The sequence below is a fragment of the Trichosurus vulpecula genome, chromosome 3 (genome assembly GCF_011100635.1).
Source record: "Trichosurus vulpecula isolate mTriVul1 chromosome 3, mTriVul1.pri, whole genome shotgun sequence".
In the NCBI taxonomy this organism is placed as follows: Eukaryota; Metazoa; Chordata; class Mammalia; order Diprotodontia; family Phalangeridae; genus Trichosurus; species Trichosurus vulpecula.
Window position 1 is genome coordinate 209,648,192 of NC_050575.1, and position 9,903 is coordinate 209,658,094.

Below are 9,903 nucleotides of genomic sequence, written 5' to 3' on the forward strand. Positions count from 1 at the left end.
GACTGTTTCATCATTTGTCTCTATATCCTCAGGACCTTGTATAATGCTTGGCACACAGTAGGAACTTATAAATATTTGTTGATTAATAGAGTCCAACTTTGCCCCGTGAGGAAACCATGACTCAGACAATTGCCCAAGGCTAGGCAGTGCAGAACTGGGACTAGAACCCAGGTCTCCAGACTTTCAGGCCATTTCTGGTGCTTCTGACTCCTTGGCATGGCTGCTCACTCACAAGCTGGCCATGTACAACTCAGTAGTGTTAGCTGTTCAGAGCTCCTGTGCCTGGGCTTTTTGCTAGGCTGAAGACACGATAATGGGCCCATGAGGTGTCTGGGCCCAGGGTAGCCCTGTTGGGAGTCCATGTGGAAGCATCCAGGCCTCCCTCCAGGTAGTGTGACCTGGAGTGGGAAACAAGGCACAGAAGTTAGTGCCATGAAGATGTTGGGGTCTGAGAGCACTCTTCAGAGGGTATAGGGCCCTGGGAATAGTGGGACTAGACTCATCTTCCTGCCCCTCCCACAGGAAAGTTCAAGCTTCTGGAGCAGGCTCGAGACGTTCGGGAGCCAGTACAGTATTTCAGCAGCATTGAGGAGGTAGCCAGTGTCTTTCCTGACCGCATCTTTGTGATGGAGGCTATCACCTTCAGCGTCAAGGTCAGCCCCCTAGTAGCCAGCATCCCCCAAGCAACCCCCACATTCTGCCAGGTGGGAGCCTCAGCCATGGTCAAGCTTTCTTTGACATCAGGAAGAGAGCACCTACCTCTCCATTTCCATTGAAGACAACACATGTCCTCATGTTTCAGGGGGAAGGATTCGGGAGGACTTCTTTAGAAAGAAGTGAGACAGGAAGGGTTTGGGATATTTTTCCTCAGAAATAACTTGTCAGAACTCCTGGGTTGGAATGGACATCAGGAGCCATGGTCTTGTGACTCCATACCTGAGCAGGAACCCTCTCCTGGCATCCCCTGCAAGGCAGAGCAAACCATCGCTTCCTGAGGCAGCCCAGGCCACATGGCACAATTCTCCTTGTTAGGCAGTTTTTCCTGACACCGGGCCTAAATTTGCCCAAATGCGACAATTACCCAACACACCTAGTTCTGCCTCTGTGGCCAAGTAGAAAAAGCTTACTTCCAGTTCTACTTGACAGCTATGACAACCCCCAGTCCCACCTCCAAACCTTCTCTTGGGCTAGAAGGCATTTCTGAAGGTCATCAAGATTATCCCAGGGTAGGCATTACCTAAACCATCCCTGGGTCAATATGCTTACCTTGATCTCCAGAAAAGATTATACCTCTTCCTTTAATTGAGGCCAGAAGTAATTCTTGTTGAAACTTTCCCTAATATAAAAATGCTGAGGTTTATTTTTTCCCAGTTTCAGATTTTAAATTTTGTTTGTAATTTTAATTAATTCTATTTTTCTTTACCCTTCCAGAGTAAAACCAGTTGGCAGCTTTGTATATATGTATGACTGGGGGGAGGGGGAGAGAGTCCTGCTGGAAGGGTCCTTTAAGAGGGAGGAGAAGGGGAGGGAAGTGCTCCCAGGGTTTGGTAGTTCCCCTGATCTGTTCCCGTGATCCTGGGTGGCAGACATGCCGCTCTCCTCGAAGCACCCCAGAAAATGCTGCCTCCTTTTCATCGTCTTGTCCTTGTCCACCAGGTGGTGTCTGGGGAGTTCAGTGAGGACAGTGAGGTCTACAACTTCACCCTGCATGCGGGTGATGAACTCACCCTCATGGGCCAGGCTGAAATCCTTTGTGGGAAGACCCCGAAGGAACGTTCCCGCTTCACCACCATCCTCCGAAAACTGGGCCGGGCTGGGTCCTTGGCAGGGTCCCTGGCAGGGATAGGGAGCATCGGCGGTGGCCTGGGCACTAGTGGAGCAGCGGGCACCATCAAGCCCATTAAAGGCAAGATGCCCTGCCTCATCTGTATGAACCACCGCACCAACGAGAGCCTGAGCCTGCCCTTTCAGTGCCGGGGCCGGTTCAGTACCCGGAGCCCCCTGGAGCTGCAGATGCAGGAGGGTGAGCACACCGTGCGGGCCATCATTGAGAAGGTCCGGCTACCTGTCAACGTGCTCGTGCCCAGCCGGCCTCCCTGTAACCCGTATGATCTGCACCCTGTGCGGGAGGGCCACTGCTACAAGCTGGTCAGCATCATCTCCAAGACCGTGGTGCTGGGGCTGGCCTTGCGCAGGGAGGGCCCGACCCCCTTGCATTTCCTGCTGCTCACTGACATGCCCCGATTCACCCTGCCCCAGGGGCTGCTGGTTGGTGATCCCCAGGTGGAACAGCTGGTGAGGGACAGTGCTTCCTACTGCCATGAGCGCTTCGACCCAGACGAGTACTCCAAAGCAGTCCGGGAAGCCCCTGGAGACCTGGCAGAGGAATGTGCCAGCCCCCGGAGGGCAAGGCTCTGTTTGCAGGGCCCCAGGCCTGAGGCACTGCCCCAGCTCTCTCTCTGCCTTTACCCCCCCGCTGGGGAGGGTGAGCAGGAATACATGAGTCCAGACTGGGCCAGCTTATCAGACCCTGGCCCTCCAGTGGAGATCCCCTATGAGGAGCTGTGGACACACCAGGCAACCGAGAACCACCCAGAGGGTGGAGGCAGAGGCAGAGGCAGGCAACCACCCTCAGGACTTAGACAGCCTGACCTCATCTCTTTTGCTGGGACTGCCCATCTGGAAACGGAGGTTCCCCCACCCCCTGTCCCTCCCAAATCAGAGGCGGTAAGTATAGGTGGGCAGCTAGGTGGTACAATGGTTAGAGCGCCAGGCCTGGAGTCAGGAGGACTCATCTTTGTGAGTTCAAATCTGGCTTCAGACACTTCCTAGCTGGGTGACCCTGGGCAAGGCACTTAACCCTGTTTGACTCAGTTTCCTCATCTGTAAAATGAGCTGGAGAAGGAAACGGCAAAACCAGTCCAGTATCTCTGCCAAGAAGACCCCAAATGGGGTCACGAAGAATCAGAAACGACTCAAAACAACACATATAGGTGACTTCTGAGGTCACAAGGCAAAAAGAGACCGAGGATGACAGGATCACAGATTGAGAAGGAGAAGAGATCTTGGTGTTTATTTCAACTCCATCATTTTATAGGTGAAGAAACTGAGGCCCAGAGAGGTTAAGCGACTTTCCTAAGGTCACACAACTAGTGAGTTTCAGAGATAGGATTTGAATTCAGGTCCTCTGAGTTCGAATCTAACCCACTTTCCCACCACACTAGGGGAATGGGGAAAGGAAAACTGTTCTTTGAGATAACCCTAGAATTCTGAGACTTTTCTTAGTCATTCTTGAGGAGCCTCCCCTCCCCTCTCCTAACTCCCCAGAATTCCAGAGCCCTTGGTCTCTGCCCAGGTTTCTTCTTTAGCCAATAAGAAGGGCTTGTCAACACTAAGCTTCCCCTAAATCTGGACACAGGGAAGAGTGAAGTCCTCAGAGTCGTGGGCCCAGGTTATCAAGCATCTCTTATATGACTACGGTCAAGGGCAACAGGAGATGGCAGAAGGGTGCTTGCATGCGAGTACTTGGCAGAGGAGTATATGTATATATGGGAGGGCAGCGGTGAGTGTGTGTGTGTGTGTGTGAATAAGTAGGTATGAGAGGGATGTGTTCACGTATGTGTATCTAAGAGAGACAATCTGAGGGTGAGAGACCCAGGGAGAGAGTAGAGGAAAAGCCTATGGGGAAGTGAATAAGGTTGTACTGGGGTGCCACAGGAAGCTGTGTTTGTAGAAAGCCACGCTTGTCTGGGTCTGGGCCTGGGAGCATTTGGGTTAGCCCCTCTTCCCTCTCCTGCCCCTCCTCTCCTGCTCCCTCCTTTCTTTTCCTTCTCTTTCCTCCTCATCCGACTATGTTGCTGGTCCTCTTTGATGATGACGATGATGATGATAGCGATAGCTGGTATCTAAATAGCGCTTTAAGGCTTGCAAAGTACATTATGAATACCAGCTATTTAATCTTCACATTGACCCTGGAAGGCAGGTACTACTACTATCCCCATTTTACAGATGAGGAAACTGAGGTAAACACAGTCTGTGTGACTTGTTCAGGGTCACACAGCTAGTAAATGTTTCAGACAGAATTTGAACTCTGGTCTTACAGACTAGTTGCTTTTATGAAAAATTCCCTGTTGCTTTAAAGCAGATTTTGGTTTGCAGCAATTAGGGGCCTGGGGGAATGAAGCACTGGGGAAGGGCCTAGGAGGGGATGGGTTAGGCTTTGGTGAGGAGTGCGTAAGGGGACCGATTTGTCCATCCATGTTCATTATGGGTACGCTCTACAGAGCAGTTGGGAGCTATTGCCCTCTAGCTTTCCAGATGTCCTTTAGGACCCTGAATGATGCCCTGTGGCTTGGGCCTCTCAGGAAGAGGCCAGCAGCTGTCCAGTGTGTTCAAGCACTTGGGCCTGGATAGCATCCTGTCTGGTATCATTTCCTGATTTCCAGGACTTTATGTTTCCAGGTCAAGGAAGAGTGTCGTCTACTCAATGCTCCACCAGTACCACCACGGGGCGGCCGGCCCCCAGGCAGTCCTCCTATCCCACCTCGCTTTCCCAAGCTTCAGCCTGCTCACTCCCCTAGTCCTGGCCTCTCCTATTACTCTTCTGGCCTACATGATGGGTGAGTGCCCTTCAAAGCTATTACCAAGTTGAAACTGAGCTTGGGACACATTTAGGGGGAGGGAAGGGGATGTGTGGCTGTGTAGAGGAGGGGCCCATATCATGGGTGAAGTTGTTTTGGAAGGAGGTAGCCTACCTTGAATCTCTTGATTTCATAGTAAGGAAGCAGGTCCTCCAGGGAGAAGGTACCCTCTATGTTAGCCCCAGGGGTTGGGGCAGTAAAAGCCCATTCTCCCTGGCCAGATTATGGCTGTGGTCTCCTTCCTTCCTTTGGGCTCCTGGTCCCCTTCTAGGGAAGCCCTACCCAAGGGGAGGCATTTCCCTCTGGCTCTTTGGACAAAGACCCACGTACAATCAAGGCACTACGGAATAGTGGAAAAAGCATTGAACTGGGAATCAGGAGACCTGGGTTCTGGTCTTGTCCCTGTCATGAAGTAGCTTGCATGACCCTGGGCAAGGCAATGATCCCCTCTGACCCTTAGATCCTCATCTATGAAATGAAGAGGTTGGACTAGATGACTTCTAAGATCCCTTTTGGCTCTAAATTTATGATCCTATGATCTCTAATGTCCCTTCCAGCTCTGAGGTCCCATGAGACCTCATGTGAGCTGGACAAGACATGAGTGCTCTGACCCAAGGTAGGTCTTGGAAATGAACAGCAAATAAATCCACTGGGGTTCCAAGTTCTCCTCTGGGGATGGGGGTGGGGGAGTTGTGTCGCTGGGATCAGATCAATGAAACCTTATTTAACAGGGGCAGGTTCTGAGTAATGCAAGAATATATTGACAGTTTACTCTCCTTTTCTCTCTGTCTGTATCTCTACCTTGCCTTGTCTCTGCTGTCTGTTTTTCCCTCTCCCCCAATCTCCCAGATCTGGCTCTCGGAGTGGCAGCTGTTCCCCATCCCCAGATTCATACTCTCTATACTGTTACCCCTGTACCTGGGGTGACTGCAAGGTGGGTGACTGCTCCAGTCGCCCACTTCCAGGCCCCCTACCCTCTACAACACAGCCCAGCCAGGCCTCCTGGGCCTATCCTGAGCCTGGAAACAGCCGATCTACACCACTACTTAGGGGTGAGACCCCCAACAAGACATACCACAGCTGTCCCCCTCCTCCTAAGCCTTCACACCCTCAGAAACGCTTTGCTCCGTTTGGGGCCCTCAATCCATTTGCTGGTCCCTCCTATTCCTCAGGTCCTGCCTCCTCCTCCTCCTCTTCTTCCTCTGGTCCCACTTCTACCCCTGGCCCCACTTCATCCTCAAGCCCTACTTATTCTCCAGGTCCTGTCTCCTCCAGTCAGGCCTACTCATCTGGCTCCCCCTCCTGCCCCACCTCCTCCTCTTCATCCTCTGAGTGGCAGGAAACAGCCCTGGAACCCTTTGACCCCTTTGAAGTGAGGCAGGGCAGCTCCCCAGAACCAGAGCTGCTACGGTATCAGGAGCCTAGAGCAGTGGGCAAGCCTGGGCCCTTGTCACCCCTCTGTCCCACCAAGGCCTTTGAGCCAGATGGCCTGATGTTTCGGCGGATGCCCACCCCATTGTCCCCTACTGTCTTACAGGGACCAGAGGGAGGCGGGGCACGGCTCTACCTCACCCAGGGGCGCCTGGATGTGCCTCCTCTTAGCCCACGGGAAGGGGTGGTGGGCCGGGTTGGCAGGGACAACACCCCTTGGCAGCCCCCAGCTGATCTCTCTGCACTCTCGCTGGAGGAAGTCTCTCGGAGTCTGCGCTTCATTGGCCTCTCAGAGGATGTGGTGAGCTTCTTCTCTAGGGAGCGCATAGACGGCAGTATCTTTGTACAGCTCAGTGAGGACATCCTGGCTGATGACTTCCACCTCACCAAGCTGCAGGTCAAGAAGATCATGCAGTTCATCAAGGGTTGGAGGCCCAAGATCTGAGCAGCCTGTCCTAAGGCCAGACAGTAAGAATGTTTTGGGGCCTCTTAGGGGCATGAAAGGAGCTCTCCCTAAAGTTGCTCCAGGTACCAGATCCCCAAGGACCTAGATTCTAGTGAGGCAGTGCCACAAAGATCTAGTGCTCCGCAGAGCTGGTTGTGGATTCTACCACTGAGACGTTAGCACAATTTCCCTCCTTTAGAGACTTCACATGGAGAAGCAACAAATGGTATTAACACAAATGTGCAGACCAGCATGGCTTTGTCCTCCCCTCAGAGCCCAACACTGCTCAGTAGAGTGATGTAACAGGCTTCCCAGATCTTTCCCACCTCTGGGAGGCCCTTTTCCATTATCCAAACTCCTAAAGTAAGAAAAGTGGAGACAAGGGGAGAAAGATGGCCATCTTGCACTCAAGCACCAGGCTTTCCAATGTACTTCTTGGTATTCAGCCTGAGAACCGAGCTACTCCTTCCTAATGCTCCCATTTTTCCTGCCTTTCTTCCTCTGCTTCCTCCACCCTTAACTCATTAATTGGAAGCACTAAGAAAGGGTCAAGCAAACTTAGAGCCTTCTTTAGCCTGTCCCCTGTGCATCATTCTCTCTCCAGACCCCCTTCTCTAGTCACCTTGCCTTGTCAATAATAATTACTGAGCACAACTGTAGGATCATGGGCTCACTGACAGAGCTAGAAAGGACCCTATAGGTCATCTAGTCCAACCCCATCTTTTACCGATAAGGAGACTGAAGCTCAGAGAGAGGAGGGGACTTGGCCAAGGTGTCTGTACTCTGGTTGCTTGTAACAGAATTGGGAAGACAAGACTTCAGAAAACTGCCTGGATGCACTCCTTCCTGGGAATGGCTCCAGAGCCAGGCTACCTGAGGAGCCAGTCATTCAGTCAGGCTGGATAAAGTGACCTCTAGCATCCCTTTCAACACTCTATTAATACTACTCCTGCCTCCTCTTTGTAGTTAGATCCTATTTATTATGGCATGGCCTTCTCTCTCAGCCAGGAAGTCATTACTATTGGTATTTGTGAGATTTCTATCACTCGTAGCCACCTCCTAAGTACCTTATTCAATGTCTCCAACCTAGGACAGGGGTAGAAGGGGAAAGACTTATGAAGCCATAAAAGCTCAGGAAAAATTTTCTAGTACATTGACTTCAAGGTTCATAGACCTCTTGGTATAGAGGGGAAAGCATATTGAACTTGGAATCAGCCTGGTTCTACTACTTTCTACCTGTTTGACATTAAATAACAACTTTTCTGGGCCTTAAATTCCTCATTTGCAGGATAAGGAGGTTGGATTAGGTAACTTTTCAGGGCCCTTTCAGCTCTAGATCTACGATTCTGACTGAGTGTTGGAGTGCATTGACATGGAAGAGGGTCTTCATTCATAGGAATTTCAGCCCACTCGTCTATAATACAAAACACAGAAATGCAGCTCTGGATACCTGCACACACTTTCTCTCAACCAGCCCCACCAAGCCCCAAAGGAATCACTCCTCTCTCATGTTTTGGGTCATATGCTAGCCAGGTACCCATGGAGACCAGCTTATAATCTTACCTCATCAGGCTGCCTGGATATTTATTTCTTCATATTTTAAAGGGTCTGGGTGCTGTTCCTGCTCCTAGCGATACCAGGGGCCTTGGCTTTTAGGAAAGGAGCCCAAATAGTGGCTAGCAGGAATGCTATAGTTGGGAGAGTTGGCTCTTGTTAAGGAATTCTAATGGATCAATGAAATAAATACTACAGATCCTACAGAAGGGTGCAAGCTGAATTGTGGATGTTTGCTAGGCCTAGAGGTTAAATATATTTTCTTTCTATTCTCTTAAGGGAGGGAGAACAGAAGGTAGTAAGTCATGTGCCCCTTTGTTGGTGCTGGGGGCAAGGGCCCGGGATCCACTGTTAACTGACCTAGAGCTGTTATTATGTAATCCTCCCCCCCCATTTTGTACCTACACCCCACTGTTCTGAACAGAAAGACAAAGTGGTAGGTAAGGCTTGATGTTAGCCAAGTGCCAGTCTGTTTCCCAGCCCTGAATGTTAAAGCCTGTGAATGTGCGCATTGGCTCTAAATGAACAGAGGGCACCCCTGATTTTCACTTTTGAGTTGGGGCAGCTTTCACGTACCCCATGATAGAGCCTTTATCGCCATGTCCAAGAGGTGTGGGCGGCCAGTTCTTTTCTGCCATCTGCTGCAAGTCTGAGAATCATAGTTCTGGAATCCTAGGATTTGGGACCTTAAGTCCCAGCAGTTGTTTCTAGATTCAGTCAGTATTAAAACCCATTCTACAACTTAATCGGCTTAACAGTTCCCCCTACAAAATAAGGGTACCTCAGATAAGACTTAATGAGCTAGTACATGGTTCTTCAGCAAAGACTAAAACAGGTCAAAAATCATTGGATCCATGGAGTCAAGAGGCTCTAGGTTCGAGGCCTGGAAGCTTGGGCAAGTTAACTTTTCTGGGTCTCGGTTTCTTCATAGGTACAATGAAGCAGTTGGAGTAGATCTCTCAGGTCCCTTCTGGCTCTAAATCTATGCCCCTCTAAACTTGGAATCCTAAGGGTCTTTCTCTGGCTAAAGCTAGAGCCTTCAGACAGGTTACCCACTTGCATGAAATACAAGTTTTATAAGAAACAGTTACTTGGGATTTCCTCTATACATGAGGCCCCAAAGCACTTGTACCTCCCTTCAGTTTGGTGGGCTTCAATACACAGAAAGTCAGATTTAATTGATGCTTGGGTTTCTTCCACTAGTACAGACAGCATCCCCTCAATGCTTTAAATGGTCTCAAAGGGTTGTTATGATCAAAGAGTTCATCCCCACGTGGGCAATCTGGTGACTGGCTTCTTCAAACTCGGCCAGGCTGGTTCTCAGATGACAGGGGGCCTGTTTCCAGGCCTGCACTCAAAGCCTTCCCCACTGGTACTTGCCCTCCACTGGGATTCCTTGTTTCAAGGAGGAAAAGGGGTAGAGAAATTAAGTGGTATGGGGTAATCAAGTATGGAGAAGGATAATGGGGGAGATGGGAGTTGGGGGTGAAAAGAGCTCTCTTCTGTCTTCCATTTCTCTTTTAGTTCTCTAGAGCAGCAGTAAGCAGAGCTGCAGCTGGGGAGCACAGTTCAGTGAGGAGCCAGGGATGGAGCTGGGAAAGGCTGAAGTACAAAGAATATTCATTGACAGACTTGGATTTACATACCTTTGGGGTCATTAAAAGGAATGGCCATGAAGCTCCACTTTCTATCTGCATGGCCTTTTCCTTGAGTACTGATGGAAGATCTGAGGGGTTTTCTGGATCCTACCTTTCTTTAAAGTGAAATATTCTGTGTCTGTTGGTTCCAAGAAGCAGCTGTTCAAGAGGGGAGGTTCAACAAAGAGAAAAGTGG

At 50.4% G+C, this 9,903-nt stretch overlaps 1 protein-coding gene across 1 annotated transcript in view; it reads left to right on the forward strand.

Moving 5' to 3' along the window:
* The window catches only part of GAREM2 (GRB2 associated regulator of MAPK1 subtype 2), a 25,596-nt gene extending 18,630 nt beyond the window's left edge, over positions 1–6,966 (forward strand). The window contains exons 3-6 of the mRNA XM_036749914.1: positions 523–653; positions 1,657–2,727; positions 4,462–4,619; positions 5,490–6,966. Of these exons, the coding sequence (XP_036605809.1) occupies positions 523–653; positions 1,657–2,727; positions 4,462–4,619; positions 5,490–6,516 (2,387 nt within the window). The 3' untranslated portion in view covers positions 6,517–6,966. The remainder of the gene's footprint in view (positions 1–522; positions 654–1,656; positions 2,728–4,461; positions 4,620–5,489) is intronic.
* Positions 6,967–9,903: the final 2,937 nt, after the last annotated feature.